Source organism: Lactuca sativa, chromosome 9 (genome assembly GCF_002870075.4).
Source record: "Lactuca sativa cultivar Salinas chromosome 9, Lsat_Salinas_v11, whole genome shotgun sequence".
Classification (NCBI taxonomy): Eukaryota; Viridiplantae; Streptophyta; class Magnoliopsida; order Asterales; family Asteraceae; genus Lactuca; species Lactuca sativa.
Window position 1 is genome coordinate 135,995,238 of NC_056631.2, and position 11,881 is coordinate 136,007,118.

The following is an 11,881-nucleotide window of genomic DNA, read 5'->3' on the forward strand; positions in this document are numbered from 1 at the left end:
GAAAGTTGAACCTAAGGTACATAGGGCCTTTTGAGATTATTGCCAGAATCGGCCCCGTAGCTTACAAACTAAACTTACCCCGTGAACTAAGTAACATACATCCGACCTTCCACGTCTCAAACTTGAAGAAATGTCTGTCTGACGAGACTCTCGTGATTCCCCTCGACGAGATCGAGATCAATGAGAGCCTCAACTTCGTGGAAGAACCTGCTGAGGTTTTGGATCGTGAAGTAAAGCGGACGAAACAAAGCCGCATCCCAATTGTGAAGGTTCGGTGGAACGCCAAGCGAGGACCGGAATTCACTTGGGAGCGCGAGGATCAAATGAAACTCAAATACCCTCATCTCTTCGCTTAGTAGTATTGTAGTATCGTATCTGTTTGTATTCTGAATTTCGGGACGAAATTCCCCTAACGGGGGGATGATGTGACAACCCCAAATCTAATTCCGTTACAAATCCCATTTTCATTAACGGAACGTGTCACTATACGTTATTTTATGTAATATTTGGAACCGTCAATATCCGAATATCTAAGTTTATGCATGACTTAATATTATCATAAGAAATATAACTCGTATGTGTTAACCCCGTTTAACCTAATAGAGTTGTATTACCTTTTCTACCACTTCACCCGGGTAAAAAGTTTTAACCCAGTTAACTTTAAACATCGGGTAGCCGTGTATTGGGTGCGTTTCCCAAGACATATGCAATGGGTGTGCACAACATTTGAACACCCATTTACTACACACCCACTCTCTCTCTCTCTCTACTTTCTCTCTCTAGACTCGAAATCGGCCCCGATTCCGCTAATTTCCGACCTCCAAACGTAAGTACTCATCCTCTATCTTATCCTAGACATGCTTCATTGAATTTGAGGGCCAAAAATCATAGGAATCAAGGTTCAAAGTGGAGTTTACGGCCTAAGAAGCTCCTTAGGCCGTAAACCCCCAAATTCATGCCCAAGGCCATGTTTTTCCTTCCTTTAAGCTAGGACACTAATTAAGGCTTATAGCTAGAAGGGTTTGGACACTAAAACACAAGATTTTGATGCTTAAAAAGGAGTTTACGGCCCAAGCTTGTGCTTAGGCCGTAAACACCTCAAACACCCCACAAATCCATGTTTAAGGCTCCAAAAACTCTTCTAGGGTGTTTAGGAATTTAGACTTGACAACAAGGAAGGCTTAAAGGCATTAAACATCATCATTTGAACATAAAAAGTGGAGTTTACGGCCAAGGCTAAGCTTGGGCCGTAAACACCCAAACTTTTGTGTCAAACAAGCCCCTAAACTACCCTAATGCATGAAAGGAATTTATCTAAGGCCTATGGAAGTGTGTTGTACCATTAAACACTTCATTTTGACACCAAATGAAGAGTTTACGGCCAAGGATGTTCTTAGGCCGTAAACTCCCCATAAATATGTGCCAAATTGTTCCAAACTCACTATAGGGCCTTCTAGGATTTTTCTAAGCCATTTGGGACCATGTTGTACAAGTAAAACCATCATCTTAAAGGACTTATAGGAGTTTACGGCCCAAGAACAAGTCTTGGCCGTAAACTCCCCAAAAATATCACAAAATATGATGTTTAATCCTTCCCTCTTGGTCCAAAACACACACCACTAAATCAAGGAAGTGAGATAAGGCCTTAAACACACATTTTGGAGTGTCACAAGAGTTTACGGCCAAGCCTAGGGGGCTTACGGCCGTAAACTCCCAATGGGTGGCTTTTAGGCCATAAACTCTAAAATAGTGAACTCATGGACCCTCCCGTAAATCATTCATGGCCTTGTACCACTCTCGGGGACCCTCTCTAGGCCTTTAAACCCCGAAAACGACACTAGAATGTCCAAATACTATAATGAGAAGCATAAGATGATTAACTTCTTGTAAAATACATATTTCATATGACATTAGGGTCCTAAAAGGTGCTCAAGTGGTTATTTGGTACCAAGCGCTCAATCGACACTATTACCCGATTTACCCGATTCACCCGATTTCCGCGATTTCAGGTGAGTTCATACCCCTTTAATGAACCTTTCAAGTGTTTTACATGTTTTAGGGGGGAGATACAAGTTGCTTATAAATGTTTATGTAAAGTTTTAAAGATCGATTTCCGAGTTACAAGGATTAATCACATGTGATTCACTACTCTTAGTTCAAATCACATGTGATTTGTCCTTATGCCTTATAAACGGGTTTCACCCTTTTCAAACTATTTTTAAACAGTGAGTCAGATAATAAATGTTCTTTTGGAAAAATACTTTTATTAAATCAATTTACTTATAAAATGTAACCACTCTGATATATTTATATAAATAAGACTTGGAGGACTTAGGACCGATATCTCGCCTTATTTCCTGTTCTTGTTTGATTGTGGGCTTAGGGTTGTAGTTATCCGTCCGACTGTCGTTGATTTCTTACTTATATAATCTGTATATCAGTATGGGATACGAATATTTTTGCTTTCACTTAATGCTAAAGTCACTAACGTGCTAAGAAACATCCCCACTAAGATAACCATAATAGGTATGGTTAGGGTCGCTACCGCTACTACTCGCTAAAGTTATTAATATCTACACTATAATACTCACTATTACTAGACGATACACTAGTAAGAGAATACACTCTGATCAATACTAACAGATTATTACACTATAACCATGGAGAAAACACTAAGCAAACAATAATACACTAACCCGCTATGAGATACTCTATTCGCTATTCACTACGCCCGGAGTGTTCCAGCAGGAGACGACTCTACATGTATAGATCTATACGGGGCAGACGCTATTACAGCCCGACTGTTAACTCAGTCCGTGCCGTACAGGCCCAGGGATGCCACTACTTCACTACACTGTGCATGACCGGGAAGGTCATGGGATCCCCTATTATCCACACTATTGGTAATATACAAGGAATACCCTACAACTACACTAAAATACTGCACTAAATGTTGAACCACATCCCGAAGTAAGTAAGTATCTATCACTAAAGGAAGCTCGCACCTCTATCATGAATCACGGGCTTAACTTATCCTATCACATTTGTTATTTGGAGAGTTGCCAAAGTATTTTTTTACAATAAATTGTTTTCAAAGAGATAAAGAATGCATACTTTTCACAGATTGTCACTTACAATGTGTTTCCTGGAAAATATGGGATTTTCTAAGTTCTACTGCTTATCAACATAAATGATACATTTTTAACGCTAATGCTTTGTATACAAAAACTCACACTAAACTCTTATGAACTCACCAGCTTTATGCTGATAATTGTTTTCAAAATAACTTGGATCTTCAGGTCAAAGATAGACAGGTTCAGACGCAGCATTTTTGGAGAAGATGGAGCACACAAGAACCATCTCTTATTTTTGAATTACTTTTGGGTGATTGTTAAACATTACCATACACGCATGTAATTAAATTCACTATGTTATACTATGGTTGTATGTTTCTTGTTTCTACTATTATGCAATTGTGATGATACTGTTCACTACGTCATCCACCCCGAAACGTATTCCGCCGTTATCGGTTTTGGGGTGTGACAAGATCAAAGAATGAAATAAGAGATAAAAGACCATCTACTCGGCGAGTAGACGACTCTACTCGGCGAGTACCCGAGAGGATGTTCCAGAAGATAGATACGATTCCTTATTCAAGACGGATAACTATGCACCTACTCGGCGAGTTGATCCTGCTACTCGCCGAGTACACCCTGTTTTGAGATATCTATATAAACCGAATCTTTATCCGAGGAAGATACATTCCTGGTGATTTTTGAAGGTTAAGCTGCGATTAAGAGCCCTGGAGGACGCTGAGGAACCCTAAGCTTCAATCTTTTGAAGAATTCAAGCAATTAGGTTAATCCTACCACTTAGATTTAAGAATTGAATATGTTTGATCTAGAAAACCTTGTTTTTATGTTTGTTTCTACTACAACTATGAACTAAATTCGTTTTGTTTCTATTTGGGGAATACCAAGGAACTCCTATGGTTTAATTCTTAGCTTTGATTAATTGTTTATTGGTGATTCATTAAATTAAGTTTGTTAAAGAACCTTATGCATTAATCACTACTATTTTCTGTTAATTGGAAGACAATTAGGTTGCATGAACATCTCTTAGTTGTTAACCTCATATGTCTATGTGAATACTAAACCATATGCTTAGAAGTAATGATTATGAAACTAAGATTACTAAGACAATAGGAAGATTAATGTGTGAGCTTGTTTGAGAAACCATCAAACAAGAGGTTAATTGAATTAATAACTTAATTGACCATTACAAATCTTATTTAATCCAAACCATTAATCTAGGGAATTAATTAGTTTAAACACTTGATCACCACTTAAATTAGTTAATTGTCTAAGGGTTAGGAGTAATGAACATGAACCTAACCATTATAATTGGTAACCAATAGCAATTAATCTATCATAAATACAAATAACCATAGGAGTGAATTGGTTGAACCTAAATAGAAACATCTTTATCAAACTTGGTGAATAGTTGTTGCTTTAGTTATTTAGTTAATGTAGTGAGCCTAAGTTTCTAGTCTTGCAAAACTAGAAGAAAACCCCTTTTACTTTTATTAGTTGTTTAGTTAAAATTAGTTATTAGTTTAATTTTCCGTTCCCTGAGTTCGACACCTTACTTACTAATCTATACCACTAAAAGACAGGTTCACTGCCTTTAGTTAAAATTAGTTATTAGTTTAATTTTCCGGCGCCGTTGCCGGGGAACGGTTCTAAATAATTAATCTAATTCCTAATTTTTTCGATCCTTTGTGTGAGTTTACTTGCATAGAGTTCATTTATTGCAATTTAGTAATTAAGTAATTAGGTTTTAGCATTTGTTTTAGTTTAGGATTAAACTTAGAATTTTTTTCAAAATATCACTGATACTCGCCGAGTGCAATCGCACCTACTCGGCGAGTAGCAGTTTATTTAGCAGTAAATTTTAAATTTTTATAGTATATTTTTTTTGTTCTTTTTACGCTTTTATTCTGTTTATTTCAGGACTTTCATGACCAGAGGATCAAACACCCCGCTGGTACCCCCGTTTGGAGATCCCGAAACCGCATTGAAAAGAAACAAGGGAAAGGACGTGGAGAGTTCAAGTACACCAAAGAAATCACCCTTGTCCAATTTGAAGACTGTTTTTGGGAAAAAGAAGAGCAGCAAATCAGGAGCATCCAGCGCTTCCTTAGTAATCGACGAACCGGCTAAGGAAGATATCGAGTACGAGACCGAAGAAGAAGAGGACCCGACATACGAGCACGAAACCGAATCCGAGGAAGAGTTAGCTGTCACAATGGCTAACATTGATGAAATCCCCATGGGAGAATGGAAGAAGAGGATGCGAGACGACACTTGCCCGGGACTTGTGCAACCCGCAATTCCCGCGACTGCTACCTTCGAGCTAAAGGGCCATATCCTAGCTTTACTTAAGGAAATACCCTTTTATGGAAAAGACCATGAAGATGCCTATAAACACTTGGATGAAGTCAATGATGTAGCTGATTACTTCAATGTTCCAAATGTGCCCCGCGAGACCCAACTACTTCGTATGCTTCCAGTGACATTCAAGGGTGCTGCAAAAGACTGGCTTAAATCACTCCCCCCCCCCCCCCCCCCGGCTCAGTCACCACTTGGGCCAAGATGAAAGAAGAATTCATTGATCACTTCTGCCCACCTTCCAAGATAGCCAAGTTGAAAAAGGCCATTGCTAATTTTGAACAACAAGCTGGAGAGTCTCTATATGAAGCTTGGGAAAGATACAAGAGCTTACTAAGAAACTGCCCACACCATGACCTCAACAGCCAGCAAGAAGTATCCATCTTCTATGATGGAGTCAATGTCACAACCAGGCAGTTACTAGACTCGCAAGGCCCGCTCACAAAGAAGCCACCACCGGTGATCAAAGAATTGATTGAAGAATTCTCTAAACACTCTAGAGAATACCACAACCCTAGGCATGATGTTACTAGGGGAGCTGCCTATGCAGCTACTGAAGACTTATCCGCGGTCATGGCTATGTTAAAAACTATGGATAGGAGGATGGATAAAATGGATCAAACAATCCATGCTATTCGGGTGGGTTGTGAAAACTGCAATGGGCCTCACCTCACTAGAGATTGTGATTTAGATGAAAATGGCAACAAGAAGGCGCAAGTGTGTTACTCAAGTGGAGACCGATATGATGAAGACTGGCGAAGACAAAAGAAAGATTGGCTCCCTTATGAAGAGTACAAGAAAGCCAAGGAGGAAAGGTTTAGGCAAAAAGGGAGAGGGTTATACCAAAAGGAGGAGCCGGTGCAAGAAAAGAAGTCAAGCTTGGAAGAAATGCTCACAAAATTTGTAGCTGCTTCAGAAAAAAGACACAGTGACCATGATGCTGCAATTCAAGAAACAAGGACCATGCTAAGAAACCAGCAAGCATCTATTCATAATATAGAGACACAACTTGGGCAACTTTCTCAACAAATCAACCAAAGATCATCGGGCGAACTCCCTAGCAAAACCGAAAATAACCCACGAGGCGCGCAAATAAACATTGTCACAACAAGAAGTGGGAAGATAATCACCCCCTGACACCTATTCAGACTGAGTCATCCAAGAAATCATAGAAGGAGGAGGCAGAAAAGCAAGCAGAAAACCAAGAATTACACTCTGACAGCCCTACTCGCCGAGTACCACGTATGGACTCGGCGAGTACATCACAAAAACCCACCACACAGGCTTCTGAAAAACTTTACCAGCCTCCCATGCCATACCCAACCCGAGCTAAGAAGGAGAAGCAGGAAGAGGAGTACCAGAAGTTTCTAGATCACATCAAGACTCTTCAAATCAACATACCATTCATTGAAGCCGTCATGCAAATGCCCAAATATGCAAAGTTCCTTAAGGAACTTCTCACAAATAGAAAGAAGATGGAAGAAGTGAAGAAGGTGGTACTCAATGAAAACTGCTCAACTGCTATGCTAAATAGGCTACCTAAGAAGAAAGGCGACCCGGGGAGTTTGACCTTACCTTGCCAATTTGGCAACTTGACCACCATTTACGCCTTAGCCGATTCGGGAGCAAGTGTGAATCTAATGCCTTATTCATTCTTCAAGAAGCTAGATCTCCCGGAACCAAGGCCAATTCGTATGGCAATACACTTGGCCAACAAAACAGTCACCTTTCCAAGAGGCATATGCGAAGACATACTAGTCAAGGTGGATAAATTTGTCTTTCCTGCTGATTTCATCATTCTAGACATGGAGGCGGATCCACAAGTACCAATCATCCTTGGAAGGCCCTTCCTCAACACGGCCAACGCTATAGTAGACATGAGAGACTCAAAGCTCACCTTGCGGGTCGGGGACGATTCAGTAACATTCGAGGTGGACCAAGCTATGAAGTATTCTAGGACCAGTGACGACACAGCATTCTTAATCGACATGCTTGATGAACTATTGGAGGGAGACATACCTGAAGATTCCAACAAGTTTGCAGTTTTAGATGAAGCATTTGATCCATAAAAAGATCTATTAGAAATTGAAAGACTGTTGGAAGAAGCGGAGTATGAAGAACTAATGAAGCAATCTAAAAACACTACACGCCGAGTAGGGACGATCGACTCGCCGAGTATATCTGAAGAAAAGTCAGAATTCGTGAATGCAGCCGTCAACTCGCTGAGTACCTCACTTGCACTCGGTGAGTCCAACAGTCAGTGCCAAAAAGCGGAACTGAAAACCTTACCAGATCATTTGGAGTATGCCTTTCTCGAAGAAGGCAACCAAAAGCCAGTAATTATAGCCTCTGACCTGACCAATTCTGAAAAAGAAGAACTCGTGCAAGTATTAAAGAGGCGGAAACGGGCCATAGCATGGAGCATCACCGACATCAAGGGAATAAGTCCATCCTATTGCTCCCACAAGATCAACCTGGAAGAAGGAGAAAAGCCGGTTGTACAACACCAAAGAAGACTGAACCCGAATATGCAAGAAGTAGTCAAGAAGGAAGTGGTCAAGCTCTTAGATGCGGGAATTATATATTCCATTTCCGACAGTCCATGGGTGAGTCCGGTCCAAGTGGTGCCCAAGAAAGGAGGGATGACAGTCATAACCAATGAAAATAACGAGCTAATTTCGACACGAACGGTAACCGGTTGGAGAGTGTGCATCGATTATCGAAAGCTAAACGATGTCACTCGTAAAGACCATTTTCCCTTACCTTTTACTGATCAAATGCTAGAAAGATTATCGGGCCATAGCTATTATTGTTTTCTAGATGGATTTTCGGGGTATTTTCAAATACCCATAGACCCAATGGACCAAGAAAAGACCACATTCACTTGCCCAAGTGGGACTTTTGCCTATAGATGCATGCCTTTTGGGTTATGCAATGCACCCGCGACTTTTCAAAGGTACATGACAGCTATATTCCACGATATGGTGGAAAAATTCATGGAAGTTTTTATGGACGATTTTTCCGTTTTTGGATCATCTTTCCATGATTGTCTCACTAATCTTGACTTAATGTTTGCTAGGTGTGAAAAAACCGACTTGGTCCTCAATTGGGAGAAATGCCATTTTATGGTCAAGGAGGGTATAGTGTTGGGCCACAAGATTTCCAAAATGGGAATTGAAGTGGATAGGGCAAAGATAGACACTATTGCCAAATTACCCCCACCAACTAATGTGAAGGGCATTAGGAGTTTTCTAGGACACGCGGGTTTTTACCGGCGTTTTATAAAAGATTTTTCCAAAATAACTAGACCTCTAACACAACTACTACTAAAAGATGCACCATTTAATTTCACTAAAGAGTGTTTAGAGGCATTTGAAATTTTAAAGGAAATACTAACTAATGCCCCGATCATTATTGCACCAAATTGGAACTTACCTTTTGAGATTATGTGTGATGCTAGTGACTATGCACTAGGAGCTGTCCTTGGTCAAAGGGTTGATAAGCACTTTCAACCCATATATTATGCTAGCAAGACCCTAAACCCAGCCCAAGAAAATTACACCACCACGGAAAAAGAATTACTAGCTGTGGTGTATGCCTTTGATAAATTCCGCCCTTATTTGGTTCTATCTAAAACTACTGTTTTTACTGACCACTTGGCTGTCAAGTATTTATTTTCCAAACAGGATGCCAAGCCAAGACTAATACGATGGGTGTTGCTTCTTCAAGAATTTGACATAGAGATATGAGACAAGAAGGGAATGGAGAATGTGGCAGCTGACCACTTGTCAAGACTTGAGAACCCACAATTACAAGAAGATACCGTAGGAGACGACTTCCCGGACGAGTACATCATGGTGTCAGTGGGAGAAGAGCCATGGTTCGCAGACATAACTAACTATTTAGCTAAAAATTACATCCCGAAGGACTATAGCAGTCAACAAAAGAAGAAATTCTTTGCTGAAATCAAATACTACTATTGGGACGACCCATACCTCTTCCGAAGCTGTGCGGATGGTATCATACGAAGATGTGTGTTCGGGAAGGAAAGCCGGAGAATAATAGAACATTGCCATAGCGGGCCCACGGGAGGACATCATGGAGCACACTACACGACAAAGAAGATCTTTGACATTGGGTTTTATTGGCCAACGATTTTTAAAGATGCAACCCAATTTGTCAAAGAATGTGATGCTTGTCAAAGAGCGGGAAATATTTCATCCCGAAATGAAATGCCACAACATAGTATCCAAGTGTGCGAGGTGTTTGATGTGTGGGGCATTGACTTCATGGGACCTTTTCCCATGTCCAAAGGGAACAAGTACATACTAGTAGCGGTCGATTACGTATCCAAGTGGGCGGAAGCACAAGCATTACCAACAAATGACGGACGAGTGGTAGTACGATTTTTAAAGAAACTATTTTCACGATTTGGAGTCCCGAAAGCCCTTATTAGTGACCGAGGCACACATTTTTCCAATGATCAATTGGAAAAAGTGCTAAAGGGATATGGGGTTACCCATAAGTTCTCCACATCATATCATCCACAAACTAATGGACAAACCGAAGTGACCAATCGAGCCTTGAAGCGAATTTTAGAAAAATCGGTGGGAAGCAACCGCAAGGAATGGTCGGATAAGCTAGATGATGCATTATGGGCCTTTCGTACAACTTTCAAAACACCTATTGGTACTACACCATATAGGTTAGTTTATGGAAAGCAATGCCATTTACCGGTCGAGATCGAGCATAAGGCGTATTGGGCTTTAAAAAGGTGCAACTTCGACATGGAAGAACTAAAGAGCAACCGTTTGATGCAAATGAATGCCCTTGATGAGCTAAGGAATGATGCATACCATAGTTCTTGGCTTTATAAAGAAAAGACCAAGAAATGGCATGATAAAAGGATCAAGAATAAAGAAATCCATGAAGGCCAAAAAGTGTTGCTTTTCAATTCATGATAAAAACTTTTCTCGGGCAAACTCAAATCAAGGTGGGATGGTCCTTTTCTGGTCAAGACGGTATTTCCACATGGGGCTATAGAGTTGTTATCAAGAGACGGCACACCCTTCAAAGTCAATGGTCATAGGGTTAAAACATATGAAGAAGGAGTCCCCCGGAATGAAGGAATGGAAGAATTGTTGTTGCTGGAAAAGAATACAGCTACGTAGAAGGGGAGGAGTCCAGCTAACGACTCCATAAAAAGAAGCGCTTCTCGGGAGGCAACCCGAGTCTCAAGTTTGCATTTTCTTTCGTTTTCTTTATTTTCACATTTTTTTTCATTCTTCTTCATCTACTTTTATGCCAATAACTGCTTGACGACAAGCCATGATTAGAGTGTGGGGTGGATGGTGTAAAAACATGAACTAATACACTGATTCTTCTAAATACACAAAAATTTTCAATCTGTGACATTCTACTCGGCGAGTAGACCCGTGTACTCGGCGAGTAGATGCTCGGTTCAGTCAGATGTCAGTCGAAAGCGCTTGTACTCAGCGAGTAGACCCATTCTACTCGGCAAGTAGATAGTTTAAAACGAGTGAAAGATAATCTGTAAAAAATAGTTTTATTTTCACCATTTCATCCCATTACTCGCCGTGCACTTTCCTCTCAGCCATAGTTTAAGTCGCTTTCAAGATTTGTTCAATTTTCTACTCAATTCTCACTATTCAAGTAAAAAGGTAACATCTTTAACCTTTGAATTCATGAAAGGTTTGATTTTTATCACAGATCTGTCTTAATTTGAAGTAGTTTCGGATTTGGGGAGTTTTCCTCAACTTCTAGGGTTTTGATTTAATCACGAATTAGATGTTGTTAGGAGTATTTTCTTCAAGATTTATGGTTAGATAAGTAATTACAACAAAACCCTAAGAAAAATTTGGACCCTTGGACAGTTTACACAGATCCGATACTCGATTTGTCACGGTGTTCATACTACTCGCCGAGTAGAGTCGTGTACTCGGCGAGTAGGTCACTATCAGACCCAATATTTTTTGTTTTTAATTACTGGGTGTTGTTTGTTGCTGTGTTCTTGATATGTGTATACAGGTAGCATGGAAAGAAGGGGTCAATCTTCAAGAGGAGGAAGCTATGGTGATATGCCATGGCTATCTTTTCAACAAATTACGTCCAAATCATCAAAAACAAGAGCTTTAAACAGGCTGGAGTCACTTAGGCAGAAGGAAATTCACCTTCCAAATGCAGTGGATTGGGGATGGATGGGAAATGTTGGTCTGGAAGAAGAACTCACCTCGTACTTGGTAAAGGATTGCAATTTGGGATATGCCAACATCACTTGTGATGGTTGGTTGCAGTTATTTAAAATCCAAGAGTCGGTTTACGCTGAGTTGTGCTGGGAATTCTTCACTACCATCTCATTTCGAGGCGGTAGTGAGTACTATAATCCTAACACAATCTCTTTCTCTTTGGGC

At 40.4% G+C, this 11,881-nt stretch overlaps 1 protein-coding gene and 1 non-coding gene across 2 annotated transcripts; one reads left to right on the forward strand and one right to left on the reverse strand.

The window, feature by feature from the left end:
• Positions 1-5,702: 5,702 nt before the first annotated feature.
• Positions 5,703-5,809, reverse strand: LOC111889505 (small nucleolar RNA R71). Its single transcript, XR_002849558.1, has one exon. It is a non-coding gene; the product is annotated as a small nucleolar RNA R71 (small nucleolar RNA).
• Positions 5,810-6,925: 1,116 nt separating this feature from the next.
• On the forward strand, positions 6,926-7,519 carry LOC111889503 (uncharacterized). Its single transcript, XM_023885654.1, has one exon. It carries the CDS (start codon positions 6,926-6,928, stop codon positions 7,517-7,519), a length of 594 nt encoding a protein of 197 aa, XP_023741422.1.
• Positions 7,520-11,881: the final 4,362 nt, after the last annotated feature.

What these genes read in the sequence shown, in the direction of transcription:
- LOC111889503 (XM_023885654.1), top strand. Translation starts at nt 6,926, where the DNA reads ATGGAAGAAGTGAAGAAGGTGGTACTCAATGAAAACTGCTCAACTGCT.